The 24311-nt window shown below is 41.4% G+C and overlaps 1 protein-coding gene across 2 annotated transcripts in view; it reads left to right on the top strand.

Annotated features, from left to right (window-relative positions):
- Positions 1 to 5177: 5177 nt before the first annotated feature.
- The window catches only part of SLC25A17 (solute carrier family 25 member 17), a 60027-nt gene continuing 40893 nt past the window's right edge, over positions 5178 to 24311 (top strand). For both annotated transcript variants that reach the window (XM_049885210.1, XM_049885209.1), the window contains exon 1: positions 5178 to 5351. Coding sequence is in view for 1 of the 2 variants with exons in the window: in XM_049885209.1 (XP_049741166.1) it covers positions 5298 to 5351 (54 nt within the window). In the remaining variant the exon portion in view is untranslated. The remainder of the gene's footprint in view (positions 5352 to 24311) is intronic.

Below are 24311 nucleotides of genomic sequence, written 5' to 3'. Positions count from 1 at the left end.
GAGCTTCCAGTGTCACAGCAATACACAAGTCACTGCAGTGTGATAAACTGACAGGCACGTGGCAGTCTTCTGCAATACACTGATGGATAGAATTGATATTTCTTCTACCCATATCCTATTGGTCAGCTTTAGCATCAAGGAGAGCCGGAAAATACCCGTAGCTATGTGGTCTTGTGCCCAACAAAAAAGTTACTGAAGAAATGGAGAAAAGACTTGGGTGACAGCTAGTTGTCTGCTACACTAGGAAATAGTAGCTTGATGAGGAAGAAAGAACTTCATTTTACGGATTGTATGATGTCTGAAACTAATGCATCCGAGTAGGTATATATATCAGCAAAGTAGTACTCGTTCTGTGCCAGGCAAACTTGGGATCAATTCACAAGTATTAACTCTATTTTGGTAATGACCATGAGGGTTAGTACGCTTATCTCCATCCCATACATGAAGAAACTGAAGCTCTTAATGTAAGTAAAGTGCCCAGAATAACAGCTGATTGTGGAGCTGGGATTTTCATTCAAATATATGATGCTATAGATCTTCCTCTTAAACACTGTGCTACCCCTTTCTGTGTAAAAGTTTGCTGCTTGCACAATTAATTGTTCGTTGCTTCAAGAAATTGAAAACAATAAAAACGTACATAAGAGAGGCATTGAGTAAGTAAAGCAAGGAGTATCTTGCATCATAGCTGTGTTAATGCACATAGCCAACGTGAGTTTCTCCTAACAGTTAAGGACATAAGTGTAATTGAAGCCCTTAGTCCACTCATGTCAAGTCCAAAAATAAGGACAAGAAAAAAAAAATTTTAAAGATTGTTAGTCAAGTTAGTTTCAACTCATGGTGACCTTATGTATAACAAGAAAATGTTGCCTGGTCCTGTGCCATCCTTACGGCTGTTGGTATGTTTGGGTTCGTCCATCTCATTGAGCGTTTCACTGCCCACTATCAACCATGATGTCCTTTTCTAGCAATCGACCTTTGCTGATGAAGTGCCCAAAATAATCAAGTAATTTTAAGGGTTCAATATGTACCGATATTTGCAACCAATATAGCAAACTTAATAGAGCTTATAAATTTTGAGTAGGAAAATAGCTTTAAGTAGATAGCAACTAGACAATTAACAGAATAATAGCCTTTAGGCTTTAGTGTAAACTTACGTATGATGCTCTGAAAATCTAAGTGGCCAGTATTAGCTAGAATGTCTTAAAAGTTCACTCACCTGTATCAGAACATTTTCAGGTTGTGGCATAAGTAACCTGACTCCTAACTAGGCAAGTGTAGAAGTAACACATAATGGCCAGTCCTGGCTAGCTTCCTTTAACTCATTTGTACTGATGGCATGGATGTGCATAAAATGGTGCTAAATTTGTTATCAGGCAGACCAGTTTTTTGTGAGGCCTTATGCTTATATAACTCGGAGGACCCTATTTTAGAAAAAAATATATATACAATAACTACTTGTTAAGGAGCGTTGGTGACTCAACTGGTCAAGCACTCTGCCGCTAACCTAAAGTTTGGCAGTTTTAACCCACCCGGTGGCTCTGCCGGACAAAGACCTGAGGATCTGCTTCCGTGAAGATTACGAGAAAATCCAGAGAGGCAGTTCTCTTACATGCATTTGCCATGGGTGGATCCACTGGATGGCGCCTAACAACAATATGAATACTTGTTAGTTGCTGTCAGATCGGCTCCAATTCTAGGACCTTATGTATAACCGAACAAAACGTCGCCCAGTCCTATGCCATTTTCGTGATCATTGCTATGTTTGAATCCATCATCTTGGCCACTGTGTCACTACATCTCAGAGGGCCTCCCTCGTTTTTGCTGACCCTACCAAACATGATGTCCTTTTCTAGCTATTGGTGTTTCCTAATGATTCGTCCAAAGTAAGCAAGCCAAAGTTGCCATCCTTGCTTCTAAGGAGCATTCTTTTAAGACTGATTTGTTTGCTCTTCTGGCAGTTGGTGATATATTCAGTATTCACCAATACAACAATTTTAGTGCTTGAGTTCTTCCGTCTTCCTTTTTCATTGTCCAGCTGTTACATGCAGATGAGGTGGTTGAAAGAACCATGGCTTGGGTCAGGCACATCTTACTCATCAAAGCAACATCTTTTCTTTTTATAAAGAGATCCCTTGCAGCAAATCTGCTCAATGCAATATGTCGTTTCATTTTCTTTCTGCTGCTTCCAAGGACATTGATTGTTGATCCAAGTAAGATGAAATCATTGACAACATGAAATCATTGACAACATCAGTGAATTCTAAATTAGATATAACAACAAAAACAAAAAACCCATTGCTGTCAAGTTGATTCTGATCATAGGGACCCTATAGGACAGAGTAGAACTGCCCCATAGAGTTTCCAAGGAGCGCCTGATGGATTCGAAATGCCAACCTTTTGGTTAGCAGCTGTAGCTCTTAACCGCTACGCCACAAGGGTTTCCAAATTAGATATAGAAGTGAATATTTGTTTAGAATGAGAAAGGAAACATTTAAAAATCTGAACGATCTTAAACATCACAACTATCATTAGTTGCCATCGAGTTGGCTCCAACGCATGGCAACCTTATGTATGACAGAACAAAGTGTTGCCCAGTCCTCTGTCGCTATCCATAGTTTCGCTAATTTTCAGAAGCAGATCACCAGGCTTTTCTTCCTAGTCTGTCTTAGTCTAGAAGCTCTGCTGAAACCTGTCCACCACGGGTGACCCTGCTGGTATTTGAAATACTGGTGGCATGGCTTCCAGCATTGTAGCAACATGCAAAAAAAAAAAACCCAGCAACATGCAAGCCACCACTATATAACAAACTGACCAAAATCATAACTACAGAGATCTATTTAACTGGCTGATGTGCTTCTTACTTTTTTTTTTTTTCTTTTGCTGCATACTCTGATTCTGATATATGACGATGATTTTGTAGTGCTTTCAGTAAACTAGAAAGTAAAGAAAGGGAGGCATTAGTGGTTCCATGGTAGAATGCTCACCTTCCGTTTGGGAGACTCAGGTTTGCTTCCTGGCCGATGCAGCTCATGCGCAGCGTCCGTGGACGCTTGCATGTTGCTGTGATCCTGAACTGGTTTCAGCAGAGCTTCCAGACTAAGACAGACTAGGAAGACAGGCCAGATGACGTACTTCCAAAAATCAGCCAAAGAAAATCCTATGGATCACAACGGTCTGATCTGCAGCCAATGGTGTGGATGTCCCAGGACCAGGCAGTGTTTCTGACCACTGTACGTGGGGTCTCCATGAATCAGGGACAGATTGGGCGGCAACTTTAAATAGTTAATCAAATGGTTTCCGGCAGCTGAGATAACAGGGAAAAAAAAAAAGAACTCACAGATGTACATTCTATCTACTGCAGGTTTATGCCCAACCCCAACATGCCTAGAAATAAGAATTCTGGATATTGCATGCAATTACCATTAAGAAAGAAAAATATTCACACGGTGTGTTTATAATTGTGTGTAATGCATAATCCAGTGTATTCCTGACAAGAGAGCTTCCAGTTAGGAGTCAGTAAACTAATATCCTAAGTTTATTAGGCCCTTGCTTACCATTTTTCCAAGGACCCACTTCTGTCTCTACATTCCAGTGCCAAGATCATCTCCGTTTGACTTTCGGTCCTGTGCTTTCACGTCATGACTCCACGGGGTAGTGGAAGTATTCCTGGAAGTCATTCCTAGACAGAATGCCTAGAAGTAATTCAAACATACATATAAATATATGTCACTAAACAACTAAAAGGACCCATGGTGGTGCAGTGGTGAAGCACTCAGCTGCTAACTGAAAGGTTGGTGGTTTGAACCCACCAACCACTCCTAGGGTGAAAGATGTGGCACTCTGCTTTTGTAAAGATTATAGCCTTGGAAACCGTATGGGGCAGTTCTGTGTTGTCCTGTAGGGTCACTGAGTTGGAATCAACTCAATGGATGTGGAGTTTAAACACAACTAAGGTCCTCAGGTGGCACAAACGTTTTGCACCCAACTACCAACCTAAAGGCTGGCAGTTGGAATCCACCTAGTGGTACTGTGGGCGAAAAGGCTTGGCGATTTGCTTCTGTTAGGACTACAGCTAAGAAAACCCTATGCAGCAGTTCTACTGTGTAACACCTTGGGTTGCCATGAGTCAGAATTGAGTCAGTGGCAGCTAAGTGTGTCCCATACTCACTTTTCCCTTTCTATGTGGTCACTGCAACACCACTCTAAATGAAGGACGGTTGAAGTGGGAAAAAGATCTTAGCTGATGACAGTTAAAACATCTACAAATATTGCAAAAATATGTTCAGGTAAACACTGTGAGAAGCCCTCTCCTAGAGATTAAGTGTGATAATGGGCTTTAAACACCGAGTGTGGCATGTAGTAAGCACTCAATCAGGGATTATCACCGAGGGTATTATAGAAGAACTTACTGGTACCGAACCTGGCAAACAGCAGACAATGATGCCCCAGGAGAGAAGTACAACTGGGAGTCCATGAGCAATATTCCAAAAGATCGGCATGTCTCAAAATATGACTGCGTCAAACGGTTTGCGCTTGACTATAGACCTAAAGGTTGGAGTTTGAATCCACTCCGTGGTATCTGGGAAGGGAGGCTTGGCTAAGATTACAGCCAAAAAAACCTTACGGAGAAGTTCCACTCTGTAACACACGGGGTCGCCACGAGTCGGAATTGACTCTGACAACACGAAGTTGAATGTGATTTCTTTAATTTTATGTAGTTTGGTTATTCACTTTGCAACACGAAGTAACATTTTTTTCTCAGTATTTTTTAAAGTACGTCTACATAAATTAGCTTTTGTGATCCTCAAAGCACATGAGGTTGTTGGTACTAAGATTGTCATTTCATAAAGGAGGACGCCATCAAGGTTAATCGCCTGGGCAAGTTTGCCAACGAGTAGGTGTGGGGCGCGATTGCGGGTCCCGGGAACGCGACGGTACCGCACGCAGCCCCAGCACCCAAGCGCCAATGCCGGCTCCTTGGCCCCGGCCCCGGCCCCGGCCCCGCCCCGGCCCCGCCCCGCCCCGCGCACGCCCCAGGGGCCAATCAGCGCCCAGAGGCGTTCCCAGGCCTGCCTGACCCCTTTTCCCCGCCCCGGCGGTGGCTCTCAGTGGGAGACAATACGCGCGGAGAGCGTCCTGCGACCCGGAAGTGGTTGTCTTGTAGGAGGCTGGCGAAGCTGAGGGGGTGGGGCGTGCGGCACTCAAGCCCGGGAGTCCGTCCCGCATTCCATTCCTCTCACGCCGCAGGCTGCGGCTCCTGTGGGAGAAGTGCGGCTCCGTCAGCGGGGATCAGCGCCATGGCTTCGGTGCTGTCCTACGAGAGCCTGGTCCACGCCGTTGCCGGAGCCGTGGTGAGGCGGGGTCTTCACGCCTGGGGTGTGGGGCTTCTCCGGGGCCGGTGCTGGCTATGGATGGGGGATGGGGACGACGGGAGCGCTTGTGGGTTGAGGTCGCTTGCCGTGGTGGTGGGACAGAGAGAAGGGCCATAGGCGGAAAGTCGCTGGAAGAATTTGTTGGGGTGAGGACCGACACTCGCCTCTTGCCCGGTCACCGCTCTGTCCTCTTGGAGAGCATCTGCCTTCGGTGTGACTTCAGAGGACCACCACTAAGCGGTGGTCACACATACCCAGAGGGGAGTCAGGAAGAAGTAAATTGTATTTTTCCTGCTCCTCCTCACCGTCACCCACAAACTTTGTCTCAGTCGACTGGAGAAACTAACTGTGAAGTTGTGCTGCTTAATCATATGCTTCGCTACCGCCTATTTTCACACACTTGCCTCAGGCAGGTGGCAGTGCCTAGTAGAATATCTTGGCCAACCTTATTTGGCAGGGGAAGAGAGTCATTTTTTTTCCCCCTTTAATCAAGATCAAGGTTGCTATCTGTGGAAAGGTGTGGTATGCGCTTAGGTTTTGGGCTTCTGGAAGTCTCAGTTCCATGTGACACTGTCGACACACCCCTCCTCTCTTTTCCTTGAAACTTTCCACTCATGGCTTCGATACATCTTGTCTTCTGGTTCTCCCCTTATCTCTCTGACTGCCCTTTCTCTTACCCTTTACTAGCTGTCAACACCCACTTTTAGTAGTTGGAATCACTGTGACTTCAGAGGAACATCACTAAGTCCTCTTTTTGGCCCCCCACTGCCCCAAACTTCATTGAGAGCTCATGTTTTGTGTAGACTAGGAGCCCTGGTTGCACCGTGGTTTAGAGTTTGGCTGCTAAAGAAGTTTCCTGAATACAACAAAACGCTTTGAAGGCCAGAGTAGCAGGGAAGGGGGTCCAGGGACCATGGTTTCAGTGGACATCTAGGTCAATTGGCATAACAAAATGTATTGAAAACGTTCTGCATCCCACTTTGGTGAGTGGTGTCTGGGGCCTTAAACGCTAGCAAGTGGCCATCTAAGATGCATCAATTGGTCTCAACCTATCTGGAGCAAAGGAAAATAAAGAACACGAAAGACATATGGTAAAAATGAGCCCGAGAGACTCCATCAGTCAGAGACCAGAAGAACTAGATGGTGCCTGACTACAACGGGTGACTACCCTGACAGGGAACACAACAGAGAATCCCTGAAGGAGCAGGAGAACAGTGGGATATAGATCTCAAATTCTTATAAAAAGACCAGGCTTAATGGTCTGACTGAGACTAGAGGGACCCTGTTGGTCATGGTCCCTGGACCCTTTTTTAGCCCAAGATTGGAACCATTCCCGAAGCCAACTCTCCAGACAGGGATTGGACTGGACTATAAGATAGACGGTGATACTGGTGAGGAGTGAGCTTCTTGGTTCAAGTAAACACATGAGACTATGTGGGTAACTCCTATCTGGTGGTGAGATGAGAAGACAGAGGGGGACAAGAGCTGGTTGAATGGACACGGGGAATACAGGGTAGAGAGGAGGAATGTGCTGTCTCATTAGGAGGAGAGCAGCTAGGAGTACATAGCAAAGTATGTGTAACTTTTTGTATGAGAGACTGATTTCATTTGTAAACTTTTACCTAAAGCACAATAAATAAATAATTTGGCTGCTAACCAAAGGGTCGGTAGTTCGAATCCACCAGCAGCTCCTTGGAAACCGTGTGGAGCAGTTCTACACTGCCCTGAAAGGTAACTATGAGTCGGAATTGACTTGACAAATACAGGTTTGTTTGTCTGGTTTCATATAGATTGAACCCCAACTCTGTTATTTATTAGAGGGCTGTGAACCTCACTCTCCTAATTTGTAAAGTGAAGATAATGATACCTACCTCACAGAGTTGTGAGAAGTAGGTGACATGATATTTCATGGAAATGTCTGAATCAGAAGGCTAGATTCATTCATGTCAGCCACTGTAAAAGGCACTGAGTTGAGCACATGGCTTGACATGCTTTAGGTTGGGCATGGAGCCCTGTGTATCTAGAGTGGAGGAAACAAGGAGGCAAATAGATTTCAAGGGACGAAATTTTGTGAAGCTTTAACTCTTAGTGGGGAAGGGTGGTAGCTGTTGGAGGTTTTGAGAATGGAATGACTGATTTACATTTTAAACGTGGTGGTCGCGTTGGCTCTTCTGTTCAGAGTAGACTATGAAGGAGCAAGGATCAGGATGGTAACAGTGGAGGTGGTGAGAAGTGATCATGAACCTGGACTATAAGATAGAGCCACTAGGGGTTGATGGTAGATTGGATGTGAGGTTTAACAGAATGAGGGTTGGTTTATCCCAAGAGTTTTTTTGTGTGTTTATGTGCACTTTAGATGAAGGTTTACAGAGCAAATTGTTGTAGTTGTTAGGTGCCGTCGAGTCGATTCTGACTCGTAGTGACCCTACGCACAACAGAATGAAACACTGCCTGGTCCTGCGCCATCCTTACGATTGTCGTTATGCTCGAGCTCAATGTTGCAGACACTGTGTCAGTCCACCTCGTTGAGGGTCTTCGTCTTTTCCACTGATCCTGTACTTTGCCAAGGATAATGTTCTTCTCCAGGGACTGATCCCCCCTGACAACATGTCCAAAGTGTGTTAAGACGCAATCTCGCCATCCCTGTGTCTAAGGAGCATTCTGGTCATACTTCCTCCAAGACAGATTTATTCGTTCTTTTGGCAGTCCGTGGTATATTCAATATTCTTCGCCAACACAACAATTCAAAGGCATCAATTCTTCTTCAGTCTCCCTTATTCTTTGTCCAGCTTTCACATGCGTATGATGTGATTGAAAATACCATGGCTTGGGTCAGGCGCACTTAGTCTTCAGGGTGTCATCTTTGCTTTTCAACACTTTAAAGAAGTCCTTTGCAGCAGATTTACCCAATGCAATGCGTCGTTTGATTTCTTGACTGCTGTTTCCATGGCTGTTGATCGTGGATCCAAGTAAAATGAAATCCTTGACAGCTTCAGTCTTTTCTCCATTTATCATGATGTTGCTCATTTGTCCAGTTGTGAGGATTTTTGTTTTCTTTATGTTGAGGTGCAAGGCATACTGAAGTCTGTGGGCTGTGAGCAAATTAGTTTCTCATTAAACAATTAATACACACACTGTTTTGTGACATTGGTTGCCAACCCCGCAACATGTCAACACATTCACCTCTTTTCGACCTTGAATTCCCCATTTTCATTCATTCAGCTTTCCTGTCCCCTTATGCCCTCTTGTCCTTGCCCTGGGTTGGTGTACCCATTTAGTCTTGTATACATGGTTGAGCTTCGTGTATTATTGTTTGTTTCATGGGCCTGTCTAATCTTTGGCTAAAGGATGAACTTCAGGAGTGACCTCAGTACTGCATTAAAAGAGTGTCTGGGCCCATACTCTCAGGATTCCTCCAGTCTCTGTCACGCCAGTAAATCTGGTCTTTTTTGTGAGTTTGAATTTTGTTCTATGTTTTTCTCCAGCTCTGTCTGTCTGTTGTGATCCTTATTGACTCCTAACGTTTTTGACTTGAGCTTCTGGAAAAATAAAACCAAAAAACCAAACCCATTCTAGTCATTTCGATTCCGACTCATAGTGACCCTACAGGACAGAGTAGAACTGCCCTGTAGGGTTTCCAGAGTTTCATAATCTTCATGAAAGCAGACTGCCACATCTTTCTCCTGCAGAGTGGCTGGTGGGTTCAAAATGCCAGCCTTCTGGATAGCAACCAAGTGGTTTAACCACTGCACCACCAGGGGGCTCCTCCTGGAACAATGGTGTTCTCATTTACTGAGATGGTGAAGCCTGAAGGAGACGGTGTTGGGGGAAAGATGTGTTTGATTTTGGACTTGAGTTTGAAATGCCTAAGAATAGTCATGAGACTAGACATGCTCAGCCAGGAAGTGAGTGTAGATTGAGAGAAAAGTCTCAATGACTGATCCTTGGAACACACCAGACACTGGCATTGAGAGGTTGGGGAAATGAGATAGGATTAGCAAAGGAGATTAAGGAGGGGCCAGTAAGGTAGGAGGAGAACTGAGAGGGTATGGTGTTTGGAAAGCCATATGAAAACGTGTTTCAGGGAAGATGGTTAGACCAGCAGGATCAGATGCTGCTGATGGGTCAAGTAAAATGAGGACTGAGAATTAGCCTTTGTATTTATCAAGTTGGAGGTCATTAGTGGCCTCGAGAAGACTAATTTTGGTAGAATAGTGGGGTGAACATTTGATTGGAGTACATCTAAGAGATAATGGGAAGATGTTTGTTCTCCTTTCCTTCTCTCAGTAAATGCCATTCTTTCATTCAGCGTCTGTATTGAATGCTTTCTATGTGCCATGCACTGTTCTAGGTGCTAGGAATATAATGGAGAACAACACACTGTCAGTGTGCTGTCCACACACACACACACACACACACACACACGTCATGAAGAATATCCTTTTTTCATAAAGTTTGCATTCCAGTGGGGAAGCTGGATAATAAATAGGTAAACAAGTAAATAAAATGATTTTATTTTATGTATTAATTGTGCTTTAAGTGACAGTTTACAGCTTAAGTTAATTTCTCATGCAAAAATTTATACATATACTGTTCCGTGACATTAGTTCTAATCTCCACTATGTGACAGCACACTCCGCCTTTTCACCCAGGGTTTCTGGTGTCCACTCAACCAGCTCCTCTCCCTTCCTGCCTTCTCATCCTCCCTCTGGACAGGAGCTGCCCATTTGGTCTTGTGTATCTGATTAAACTAAGAAGTATACTTCTCACAACTATTATTTTTTCTTTATTAGTTCAGTCTTTGAAGAGTGGACTTTGGGAATGGATTTATTTCTGGGTTAACAGAGCATCCAGGGGCCATAGTTTCAGGGGTTCCTCCAGTCTCTGTGAGACCATTAAGTCTGGTCTTTTTACATGAATACAAGTTCTGCTCCGCACTTGTCTCCTGCTCCATCTGGGACTCTTCGTTGAGGTCCCTGTCAGGGCGGTCTTTGGTTGTAGCCAGGCACCATCTAGTTCTTCTGGTCTTAGACTGGTGGAGTCTCTGGTTTATGTGGACCGTTTATCTCTTGGGCTCATATTTTCCTTGTGTCTTTGGTGTTCTTCATTCTCCTTTGCTGCAAGTGGGTTGGGACCAATTAATGCATCCTAGATGGCTGCTCACTAGCTTTTAAGACCCCAGATGCCACTCACCAAAGTGGGGTGCAGAACATTTTCTTAATAAACTTTGTTATACCAGTTGACATAGATGTCTCCCCTGAAACCATGGTCTCCAGGCCCCAGCCTCAGCTACTCTGTCCTTCAAAGTGTTTGAATGTGTTCAGGAAACTTGGTAGTTCTTGCTTTGGCCCAGTTGTGCTTACTTTCTCTGTATCATGTGTTGTCCTTCCCTTCACCAAAGATGATCCTTGTCTACTATCTAGCTAGTGAATTCCCCTCCCTCTCCCTGCCTACCCTCATAATCATCAAAGATTTCCCCTGTGTCTAAACCTTTTCTTGAGTTCTTACGGTAGTGGCCTCATACAATATTTGTTCTTTTCGACTGACTAATTTCACTCAGCATAACGCCCTCCAGATTCATCCATGTCATGAGATATTTCGCAGATTCATCATTGTTCTTTATTGTTGCATAGCATTCCATTGTGTGTATATACCATAATTTATTTATCCATTCATCTGTTGATGGGCACCTAGGTTGTTTCCATCTTTATGCTGTTGTGAACAGTGCCGCAGTGAACATGGGTGTGCATGTATCTATCGGTGTGACAGCTCTGATTTCTCTGGGATATATTCCAAGGAATAAAATGATTTTAGGTAGTGTTAAGTTATATAAGAGAAATAAAATAGGGCTTGGCAAACTTCTTCTGCAGAGGGCCAGATGATAAGTATTTTAGGCTTTGCATAAGATCTTTGTCACAGCTACTCAACAATGTCATGGTATTGTGAACGCGGCCATAGACAGTGAGTAAACTAATGGGCACATCTATGTTCCCATCAAGCTATTTACAAAAACAAGCAATGGGTTGGATTTGGACCATGGGCTGACTGCTGATACAGAGTGACGGGGTAGAGGTGATACATCTGTTAATCTATGAAGACATTTCTAATTTTTCTTCTCTCCTGGTACTTGTTGCCTATTTTTCTCTTGTTAAAATTCTTCTTGAAATTATACACCCTGAATATACTATGTTTTTTCTTTCTCTCATAAGCTGTATTAGCTAAATGATATTTTCTGCATAGTAAAGCTATATTATGTCTCCATAAGCTAATATCTACTTTTGTAAGAAAACTTCTTTCCTATTGCTTTCTCTCAGGGCAGTACTTTTCTTAACACATCTGAGAGAGAAGTTGCTTTGGGTCCTGTTATCCTTTTGAACTAGCATGCTGAAAACTGGTTCTCAAACTTGTTTCGTAAACCTCTTTATTTAGGTTAAACCACACAACATGGGCCCAACTTTCTTTTGGTTGCTACCAAAGGAAAAAATTTCACCACCAAAATATGCCTACAGTCGTTGAGAGGAATGGCATTGCTTTTAAGGGTATTATACTGAGGTAGTAGCTGGTGTTTAGTCAGATTTCCCAAGCATGATGTTTAGCCAAAGCTTACAGATGATCATGGGGAGTCTACTTAGCATAGTGGTTAACAGCCTCTGAGTGCTTGAGTGCCTGATTTGAGCTGGGCAGACTGGGTTAGAACCCTGACTGTGCCTTTCTAGCCATGTGATCTTATTATGAACTCCACAGCTACCTTGAGTGTTTGCTTCTATGTAAAGGATTGTTGAATCATTGTAAGATGTTGAATTACAAACTTCGAATTGAGATTTTATGTTTGTTTATTCATTCCTTCCTAAGTTCTATACCTTCTCACATCAAGTGTGATATTTATGCATATGTACACACACATTTAAAAAATTAAAATAAATTAGTGGTTTTGGTGTTCTGTGGCATGCCTCATGCGGTACAATGGATTGCTTTTGTGTGCCCTTTCTAGCCATGGTCTTATAACTCCTACCTGAGTGATTGGGTGGAACTGTGCAAATAAGGTAATTGTGGCTCACCAAAGAGATTGGTCAGTTTTGCCATCCTGCTAGGCTTAAAATGAGCCATCCCAGATGTGAGAGGAGAGAATCTCACCACCACGAAGGAAGAAGAGCCAGGAGCGGAGCACATCCTTTGGACCTGGGATCCCTGTGCTAAGACCCTTCTAGGTCCAGGAGACGAGAGAGCTGTAACACTGAAGACAGTAAGATGCTGAGAAGCAGCAGTAAGAAACAGCAGCAAAAGAGGCAGCAGAACCAGGAGACTGGCAGGAGATGACATGTTGGGCTTCCCAGCCCACAAAGCAAGAAAGCTGAGTGCCTCTAGGCACTTGGTATAGGTAGGTTTGCCAACCCACAGAGCTAGAGTTGAGCCCTTCAGGCTGAAGCTTACTGGCAGAGTGGGGTGCCTCCAGGTACTTATCAGCAGAGCTAAAAGAGCTTTGTAGCACTTGTGTGAGCAGGGCAGAGGCCAGGGGCCAGAGAGAGGCGTGCCTGTGGACATGGCTGGGAAGAGACTGTCCTGATGATGGAAGAACTGTATCCTGAGCATACCTGAATGTGAATTGTGACCAGTTGTCGTTGTTGTTAGGTGCTGTCGAGTCGGTTCCGACTCATAGCGACCCTATGCACAACAGAATGAAACACTGCCCGGTCTTGAGCCATCCTTACAATCGTTGTTATGCTTGAGCTCATTGTTGCAGCCACTGTGTCAATCCATCTCATTGAGGGTCTTCCTCTTTTCCGCTGACCCTGTACTCTGCCAAGCATGATGTCCTTCTCCAGGGACTGATCCCTCGTGACAACATGCCCAAAGTATGTAAGACGCAGTCTCGCCATCCTTGCCTTTAAGGAGCATTCTGGCCGCACTTCTTCCAAAACAGATTTGTTCATTCTTTTGGCAGTCCATGGTATATTCAATATTCTTCACCAACGCCACAATTCGAAGGCGTCAACTCTTCTTCGGTCTTCCTTATTCACTGTCCAGCTTTCACATGCATATGATGTGATTGAAAATACCATGGCTTGGGTCAGGCACTCACCTTCGTCTTCAAGGTGCGCCTGACCCATCTTTGCTCTTCAACACTTTGAAAAGGTCCTTTGCAGCAGATTTATCCAATGCAACGTGTCTTTTGATTTCTTGACTGCTGTTTCCATGGCTGTTGATTGTGGATCCAAGTAAAATGAAATCCTTGACAACTTCAATCTTTTCTCCGTTTATCATGATGTTGCTTACTGGTCCAGTTGTGAGGATTTTTGTTTTCTTTATGTTGAGGTGCAATCCATACTGAAGGCTGTGATCTTTGATCTTCATTAGTAAGTGCTTCAAGTCCTCTTCACTTTCAGCAAGCAAGGTTCTGTCATCTGCATAACGCAGGCTGTTAATGAGTCTTCCTCCAATCCTGATGCCCCGTTCTTCATATAGTCCAGTTTCTTGGATTATTTGTTTAGCATACAGAGTAATAGGTATGCTGAAAGAATACAACCCTGATGCACACCTTTCCTGACTTTAAACCAATCAGTATCCCCTTGTTCTGTTCAAACAACTGCCTCTTGATCTATGTAAAGGTTCCTCATGAGCACAATTAAGTGTTCTGGAATTCCCATTCTTTGCAGTGTTATCCATAATTTGTTATTATCCATACGTCAAATGCCTTTGCATAGTCAATAAAACACAGGTAAACATCCTTCTGGTATTCTCTGCTTTCAGCCAGGATCCATCTGACATCAGCAATGATATCCCTGGTTCCACGTCCTCTTCTGAAACCAGCCTGAATTTCTGGCAGTTCCCTGTTGATATACTGCTGCAGCTGTTTTTGAATGATCTTCAGCAAGATTTTGCTTGTGTGTGATATTAATGATATTGTTCTATAATTTCCACATTCAGTGGGATCACCTTTCTTGGGAATAGGCATAAATAGGGATCTCTTCCAGTCAGTTGGCCAAGAAACTGTCTTCCATATTTCTTGGCATAGATGAGTGATCACCTCCAGTGCTGCATCTGTTTGTTGAAACATCTCAATTGATATTCTGTAAGTTCCCGGAGCCTTATTTTTTACCAATGCCTTCAGTGCAGTTTGGACTTCTTCCTTCAGTACCATCGGTTTCTGATCGTATGCTGCCTCTTGCAATGGTTGAATATCGACTAATTCTTTTTGATATAATGACTGTGTGTATTCCTTCCATCTTTTGATGCTTCCTGCGTCGTTTAATATTTTCCCCATGGAATCCTTCACTATTGCAACTCGAGGCTTGAATTTTTTCTTCAGTTCTTTCAGCTTGAGAAATGCCGAGCGTGTTTTTCCCTTTTGGTTTTCCATCTCCAGCTCTTTTCACAAGTCATTATAATACTTTGTCTTCTTGAGAGGCCCTTTGAAATCTTCCGTTCAGTTCTTTTACTTCATCAATTCTTCCTTTTGCTTTAGCTGCTTGACATTCGAGAGCAAGTTTCAGAGTCTCCTCTGGTATCCATCTTGGTCTTTTCTTTCTTTTCTGTCTTTTCAGTGACCTCTTGCTTTCTTCATGGATGATGTCCTTGACGTCATTCCACAACTCATGTGGTCTTCGGTCACTAGTGTTCAGTGGGTCAAATCTGTTCTTGAGATGGACTCTAAATTCAGGTGGGATATACTCAAGGTCATATTTTGGCTCTCGTGGTCTTGCTCTGATTTTCTTCAGTTTCAGCTTGAACTTGCATATGAGCAATTGATGGTCTGTTCCACAGTCGGCCCCTGGCCTTGTTCTGACTGATGATATTGAGCTTTTCCATCATCTCTTGCCACAGATGTAGTCGATTTGACTTCTGTGTGTTCCATCTGGCGAGGACCATGTGTATGTAGTCGGTATTTATGTTGGTGAAAGAAGGTATTTGCAATGAAGAAGTCATTGGTCTTGCAAAATTCTATCATTTGATCTCCGGCATTGTTTCTGTCACCAAGGCCACATTTTCCAACTACTGATCCTTCTTTGTTTCCAACTTTTGCGTTACAATCACCAGTAATTATCAGTGCATCTTGATTGCATGTTCGATTAATTTCATACTGCAGCGGCTGATAAAAATCTTCTATTTCTTCATCTTCAGCCCAAGTGGTTGCCGCATAAATTTGAATAATAGTCATATTAACCGGTCTTCCTTGTAGGTGAATAAATATTATCCTATCACTGACAGTGTTGTACTTCAGGATAGATTTTGAAACGTTCTTTTTGACGATGAATGCAACACCATTCCTCTTCAAGTTGTCATTCCCAGCATAGTAGACTATATGATTGTCTGATTCAAAATGGCCAATACCAGTCCATTTCAGCTCACTAATGCCTAGGATATCGATGCTTATGCGTTCCATTTCATTTTTGATGATTTCCAATTTTCCTGGATTCATACTTCGTACATTCCAGGTTCCAATTATTAATGGACGTTTGCAGCTGTTTCTTCTTATTTTGAGTTGTGCCACATCAGCAAATGAAGGTCCCGAAAGCTTTACTCCATCCATGTCATTAAGATCGACTCTACTTTGAGGAGGCAGCTCTTCCCGAGTTATCTTTTGAGTGCCTTCCAACCTGGGGGGCTCATCTTCCAGCACTATATCAGACCCCCACGTGTCTGTCAGTTTGTCATACTGTGGGGGCTTGCGTGTTGCAGTGATGCTGGAAGCTATGCCACCGATATTCAGATACCAGCAGGATCCACCCACTGAGGACAGGTTTCAGCTGAGCTTCCAGACTAAGACAGACTAGGAAGAAGGACCCAGCAGTCTACTTCTGAAAAGCATTAGCCAGTGAAAACCTTATAAATAGCAGCAGAACGTTGTCTGATATAGTGGTATAGTGTAACCAGTTACTTCCTTAACAAACTCCATAATCTTGAGTATTATCTGTGAGTTCTGTGTGGCCATTGCAATGAATTTTTGAACCCAGCAGAGAAGTAAGAGTGCTGAGGGAGGGACGATTGGTGTCAAAATTGGTAAAAAGGTTGGAGAATTGAGGCATCTGAACTCCGCTTCATAGGAGTCCCCCTTGGGCTGTTGATCTTGATCCCCTTTCTCCCCTGTGAAATTAGAGGAGGCCAGATGCCTCAGCCATGCCATTTTTCACCTTGGGATAATTGCAGATAATCTTCTCAAGTGTCTCAAAACCAGAATTGCACTGTCTGAGGAGAATATTATATCTCCAATTGATGACTTTTATGTGATACAATTAATAGCCTCATATATAAAAATTCCCAGAATTTTAAGTATAATTAGATTTATAATTTTATATTTTGGTTCTCATTAGATTAATTTTGAAAGATTTCATTTGTAGAAATGGGCATTTGTAATTTTAAAAGCATTTTCTTAGTCTAGAATTTGAAAAGTCTTGTTTGTTGGAATTGCCTAGGGTGGTTTTGACGTAGAAACAGACATTGGAATTGTAATGCTAATGATTAATCGGTAACTTTCAGGGGGACTCTTTTTTTCCCTTATTGTTTATACGTAATTTATATTTAAAAGAATCGCATCATTTATATTTAAAAGAATTACATGCCATTGAATACATGCTGACTATTAAAAAGTTCAGATCACACAGAAATATGAAAGAGTCCTCCTTTATCTTGCCTCCCTCCCGAGCTATCATTGGCTTGGGACTCAGGGCCCAGGCACATGGATCCTTAGAACTGTGTAACAAAGCTTACTTGGTGCACTTTTCTCCAGTTGGTACCCGAAGAGAATATTAGACTCAGCTGTCTGATTCCATAGCTGATATACTTAACACTGCCATTTAGAATTAGAAAGCAAGTACAGAAACTTGCTGATTTGCTGTGTGAAGCCTTCTGGATATCATTCACTCTTCTCACAGCAATTTTGACAGTTAGATATTAGCCCCAGTTTGACAAATGAGGAAATTGAGGCGTGGAGAGTTGAAGTTACATGCCACAACATATGTACTACAGCTGGGATCTGATTCCAACTTTGTTTTATCCCAGAGCCATGCTCTTTCCAGTAGACACTCGTATGTTATCTTACTAGGCTTTTTATTTAACTTGTATGTCTGTGTATATGTGTGAGAGTTAGCGTGATTGTTACAGCAGGAAAAATAATTAACATTCGGGGAATAACATTTTTGAATACTTAGAGTAAGTGACTTTTAATCTTGGGAATTCCAATAGCTCAAGGTCTACCACAGAAAATGTATCTTAGTTGTTTTTTTAATCATTATTTTTTATTTTGTTGTTGTTTTAATAATCTTTCTATCTATTAGTGCCGTGTACTCTATCAGGAGATGCTGGCTTTCACTGTTGCTGCTTTGACTGAACCATTTCTGGACTTTTCTCTGGAAATTGACTTTGGAACTGGCATTGCATTCTTGGCTATTTTTCATCCTTCAAGGGTGAAATTAGCATTTTGGAAACAGTCGTATTTGGTGACTAGGTTGGTAGGCCAACCCAAACATCGTTCTGTGCTTAAAAGGCATGATATTCTTATTCTGTATTTATGTGTGTCCCTGTCTACCATTCCCATAAGATTACACACCCTTAGGCGGACAAGCCTTGATCAGGTTCACCCAAGTATTTCATTCTGACTGTGGTGTTAAGTACTTCAGCCCAACTCCGTATGTGATTTGTGTTGGCGAATTAAAAAGTAGACTTGGGATGCTTATATTTTTTGCAAATAATACCCACATGCAAATAACATACCCATACATATAACGCACATAGGAAGATAATGTGCAAGGAGATTGCATGGTTGGCAGAAAAAGTATAACTTTTATGTTATTTGCATAAAAATATAGTATTGTTCTTTTATAGGAGAGATATAACCGATAAAATGAATAAACCACCTGTGTTTTGGATATGTAACCTGAAATGTAGATGCTCACATGTTCTTCAGGAATCTAGATGTTGACTGTGAAACTCTTAGCTGCAGAGAGGGAGCCAAAAATTCATGTGAACTTAGGCTGAAAACAATTTATGTGACTTTGTTCTCCATTTTTATCTCTAGTTGTGGTCTGTCTCCTAGGCCGCAGTCTGGTATTGCCAGTTGCCTAAAGATTTTTTTCCCCATTTAGTCATGTATTAATTCATTCAAAAAATGTTGGGTTCCTGCCCTTGAGATGCCCATAGTCTAGTAAGGAAGGCAAACTCATGAAAACTAAATTCAGTATAGTGGGGTTATTGCTGTAATAGAATTTTATACACAGGACACATGATACCATTAGAGCCCAGATGAGAGAGCAGTTAATTCAACTCCATCTCAAATTCACTGTGTTCCAGATTGAACTAGTAATTTCCTAAAACTAGGTCCCTCTTTTTACTTTCATATTTCCGTCAATGGTATTTCCATTCCTGCAACTCACTTCTCTCTTTTCCCTTGCAATCCATGTTCAATAAGTCAGCAAATCCTATTGATTGCCCCTTTCATATTTCTTCTGGCTGAGATCCCTTCTTTACTTTTCCAGCTACCACTCAAAACTGATTCAAGACCTTAGTGTTTCAAGCCAGATGAACTTTTGCTAAAGCAGTGTTTGTGTTTTGGTATTTCATGTCGAAAGCTCTTGAGGTTCCTGGGATGGCCCCTGAAAGTTGTTTGGTCTGTCTTTTAGTTAGATATCTGTGTACAGAGGGCCTAACTTCCAATTTCTGGGTTTTCCCCTGATTTTGTCGTAATATCCAGTGCAAAAAGGTAGCTATTTTATGCTTTTTTTTTTTTTTTTTTGCTTTTGTTTAGCATTTGTCATTCTACTAAATTAAAAAAAAAAAAATTGGTGGGGTGAGGAGGATTAAGTTCAGAATGTATTTCTTAGCTCACTCACTAAATATCCAGGGTACCTAGAAGAGTGGTGTTAGATGCAGTCAGATAATAGATTTGAAACATGAATATGTTACCACTCTGCCCTTACAGAATTTACCATGGAACAAGACAAAATAGATTAGATACAAAGAAATAAACTCAGAAAGATTTCTGATTATGTGTTTGCCAATTTAAAATACTGAAAAATATTTTAAATGGGATTTCCGTTTCTCACTAAGGAGCTAGTCAAACCTTCTGAAGACTTCGATTTATAATACAGTAAGTCCTGTGAAATTCAGAGACTATGTAAGGTAGAACCTCAGAGAAGGAAAACTCAAAAATTTTCCACTAAAACGAGTGATAGAAAAGTGGTAAGACTGCACCCTGTCAAAGGTGGAAAACCTGTGAGACCTAGGAAAATAAGGCAGACCCTTTGAGGTCCGGTTCTCACAGGTTTCACTGTGAAAGAAAACTGTGTAAAATATTTTCTAAAAACTTCTTACAACGATTAATGAGGTGGCAAGAATGTAAGGAGTTCTCAGACTAGAGACTGAATGAAGACAGGACCCAGAGGCCAGGAGAGCAGATTTCAGGAATTGTTGAACCAGGTAAACAGGAGTTTTAGAATTGTAGCTTCCAGAGGTACAGGGTAAGGACAAAGAACCCAGTCTGTCCAAGATGAGAAGTCCAGTAGATCACCACCCACCAATAAGGATGAAATATATTCTCAAGGTGAATGGGAAATAGTCTTGCTTCTCCTAAGGAAAATCTTCAACCTTGGCACTGAGCTGTAAAAAAAAAAAAAAAAAAATTGGGGGGAGGGGGCGGGGCAGGAAATCACCAGTGATTTTTTGGAACCACAAGCTTGCATCCCAGTTCTCATTACTTGCATGGTTTGTAAACCTAAAGCCAATAATTTAACTTGCAGGCATTTCAGGCTGGTAGAGTCCTGAAGCACCTGTCAGAAAGCAACCCAGTTCTTTACAAAGGTATTCATCTTTATCCCAGGTCTAAAAGAATGCCCTAAAAATAAAATTCTTAGGGAAATGAACAGCTCAGGCAAACTTAACTAAGCTCACAGAGAAACAAGGCATTGTAAAGGAAAAAAACAGGTAGCACCAACAATCCTGCATGGAATCGAAAGATGGAATTTTCAGTAGTCACAATCTAAAAAAGGCATTTGATATATATAAGAAAATAAAAGCTGGAAAATATGTGTAGGGAGCAAGAAACTAAGATTTATCAAGCACATATGAAAATTAACTAAGTAGAACATTTAGAATTGAAAAATAAAACAACTGAAATTTAAAAATTAATGCATGATAATCATGGGAACACTGAATATTGATTTAAGCAAAAAATACAAGTATTAGGAGAATAGAGAGAGGAAGCAGAAGGGATGTGGTATCAGAAAGCTAAATTCTTATGTCCCCTCCCCCAAAAATAGAAGTAGTGTCTAAAATTGATGAATCAAAATATATCAGTATAAGTTTACTGTTTAGTTACATGGATATGTGTACATTTCAAAAGAGACAATTAGAAGAATCTAAAGTAGTTGCTTCCAAAGAGGAAGACTGGGTAAAAAGGGAGTGTGTCAGGAACCACTATATTTTGTCATTCTGTCCTACATAACTTTTTGAACTATTCGCATGCTATGCTTTGATCAAATAAAGATTAAAAACTAGAACTTTTAATGCATGGCTGTGAATTGATAATTGTTGAACCTGAGTGATGGGTTCAAATTCAACAAGTTTAACAGAATATTAAGCACAACTGAAGATAGAATTAGTGAACTGAAAGATAGATCTGAAGAAATATCCATATATAGGTAAATAGAGAGGTAGAAGATCTGAAGAAGAGGGTAAAATGTAGAGGATAAAGTAAGACATTCTAACTTACGTCTAAACGGAGAGTCAGAAGAAGAGAATGAGGCAGAACTCACAAAAGGACATCAACCACAGATTCAAGAAGACTAACAAATCCCAAACAAGATAAAGCAATATGTACAACCACAGAATGCCAGAAAACACAGAGAAGATAAAGCAGTCAAAGAAAAAAGATTATTTTCAGAAGAGCCACAAATTATACTGCCACCTGATTCTTATCTGAAGTGATTGTAGTCAGAAAACTGGCATGTTCTCATTTTGCTGAGAACAAGTAACTTTCTACTTAAAATGCTGTATTCATTGAAAATATTTTTAAAACATAGGTGAAATAGAATCATTTTGAGACTACCTAAAACAGTTTGACACTAGCGAGACCCTCACTGGGAGAAATTCTGAAGGAAGTGCGTCATGTAGAAGGAAGGTGACCCCAGATGGAAGATACGCAATAGAAGAAAGAATGAAGACTGGAAAAAGTGGTAAACAGTGTATGTAGATAAATCTAAACAAATATGAACTGTGAGATAATATTGTTTTTGTAAAGATTAAAGAGAAAAGAAGTTAGAATTAAAACACTGTAGGTTAAAAGCATGATATTGAGAGGTGAAAGGAGTTAAATTTGTATTGTTTTGAAAGAGGTTAAATATTGAATATTTTTAGAATTGGTAGGTTAGGAATGTATGTTGTAATTACTAGGATAACATGTACAAAAATTTTTAGTTGCCATAGAGTCAATTCCTACTCATGGTGACCCCATGTATGCAGAGTAGAGCTGTACTGCATAGGGTTTTCAAGGCTGTGACCTTTTGGAATCAGATCGTCAGGCCTTACTTCGAGGCATCTCTGGGTGGGCTTGAACCACCAACCTTTCGGTTAGTAGTCTAGTGTTTAACCATTCGCACCACCCAGGGATACCACATCCAAGGTTAGGACCTACATATATAACTATACGTGCACTTCCAGACTAAAAAACTAGCGAAGGTAAAACTGCCAGAGTAGCAGAGGTAAAAATTTATTTAAAAAAAAAGCAAAAAACAAAACTCCAGTAAAATAAGAAAGCAGGAAAGGGCAGCAGAAAAAGAAACATAGACTAGATATGACACCTAGCACAAAATAGCTATAAATCCACATAAATGCTGATGAACTAAATGCTTTGATTACAAGAGAATGTGATAGACTGGTTTAAAAGGAGGAGAGGGTGCTGTTTATGAAAAATAAATCTAAAAGATAAGCATACAAAAAGGTTGAAAGTAAAAATATGCTTTTTAATACGCTTTTTAAAGATCTTTGCATTTGCTCACTTTAATACTTGCTTACTGTAAAAAAAAAAATTATATAGCGATACATAACGTGTGAAATGGAAGCCACCTTTAATTCCTTCCTGCCTGTATAATCACTGTTAATAGTTTCTTGTTGGCTTTTCCCAGATTTTCTTTTTTCCTTGTGGATTATGTACACTTCTTGTGAGGTGAAGAGAAGGCTAAAGTTAAAAGTCATGTGTGTCTTGATTGAAAAAGATTGAGAACTGAGGTAGAAGAATGAATAGAACTGGGAGTTAGATCTTGGTTCTTTCCCTGCCTCTGCCACTGTGTGGCTTTTGGGGACAAGCCTCTTAACCACCCTGCCCGTCTCCTCATTTCTTGGGTGAAGAGTCTTCACTGCTGAGAGTCTCTAAAGCCTTTTCCAGCTCCAAGTGCCAATGCTGGGGGAGGAATTATTTTCCCAACTTGTTATTATATGAGAGGGGGATGGTAGAATTTTGTGACTATAAATAATTTGTTCTTGATGAGATACAAGAAGGATGTTTCTCTGGAAATGGATTCTTTTTAGTTCTAGTTGTCACCAGCAGAACTCCTACTCAGATGATTAGAATTTTGTGGGACTCAGAATAAGGGGTTTATTTATATGCTTCTCTGGCACAACAGTATTGTACATTGTGGTTATCTTCTGGGTATTTTGTGCCATCTAATTTTATATAACTGAACAGACTGTCATTGCAGGGGTGGTGGGGGGGATACTGAGTATTTGTGTTAAGAGGAATTTGGTTCTAATTCTGAAAAATCATGTACTTATGCAACTGGCTTGTGTATATAATAGATATTTTGCTTCAGGTAACATCCGTTTATGAAAACAGTCATCTTTTTGCTTGGCTAGGAGACAAAAATATCAAGTTCCCACCGTACAGAATAGGTGTGTTTTAAATTTAACTTTAGGATTTCGGACACGTTTTCCCATGGATATTAAGTTTGTTTCAGGTAACAGCTGAAACAATGAATGTAGGTTCATACATTCACTTCACAGACATTTGAGGGATTATGCTGTGCCAGGCTGTATGCTGGGTTTCTAGACTAATTTGCAAAAAAAAAAAAAGACACAAAATAGGTTAGACAAAATACATTTACAATTCTGTTTGTCATTTTTTCTAAGTTTTAATTACAAAAATATAATGAATATAATGGTTAAGAGTATGTGAACTCTGGAGGCAGACTGCGTGTGTTCAGATCTTAACTCTGCCACTTACAAACTGTATGACATTAGAAAAGTTGCTGAACTGCTTGGTGTTTGTTTCCTCATCTGCAAAATGGGGAGAGTGACAGTATCTACCTTGGGTTGTTGTGTGGATTAAATGTTTTAATCTTCTCGAGTGCTTAGAACAAAACAAAAAAACCAAACCCAGTGCCGTCAAGTCGATTCTGACTCATAGTGACCCTATAGGACAGAGTAGAACTGCCCCATAGAGTTTGCAAGGAGCACCTGGCGTATTCGAACTGCCGACCCTTTGGTTAACAGCTGTAACCACTTACCACCAGGGTTTCTGCTTAGAACAAGTGGCTGGCATATAGAAATATATATGTTAGCAGCTATTGTTGTTAGGTGCCATCGAGTTGGTTCCGACTCATAGTGACCCTATGTACCACAGAATGAAACACTGTGCGGTCCTGTGCCAACTTCACAGTAGTTATGTTTGAGCCTATTGCTTCAGCCACTGCATCAATCCAGCTTGTTGAGGGTCTTTCTCTTTTTCCCTGACCCTCTACTTTACCAAGCATGATGTCCTTCTCCAGGGACAGATCCCTCCTGATAACATGTCCAAAGCATGCGAGACGTAGTCTTGCCATCCTTGCTTCTAAGGAGCGTTTTAGTCGTACTTCTTCCATGACACTTTAAAGAGGGCTTTTGCAGCGGATTTGCCCAATGCAATGTGCCTTTTGATCTCTTGACTAGCAGATGTTAGTAGTAGTGGGTACTACTCTA

This window comes from Elephas maximus, chromosome 4, assembly GCF_024166365.1.
Source record: "Elephas maximus indicus isolate mEleMax1 chromosome 4, mEleMax1 primary haplotype, whole genome shotgun sequence".
Taxonomy (NCBI): Eukaryota; Metazoa; Chordata; class Mammalia; order Proboscidea; family Elephantidae; genus Elephas; species Elephas maximus.
This window is presented reverse-complemented; position numbering and strand designations above follow the sequence as displayed.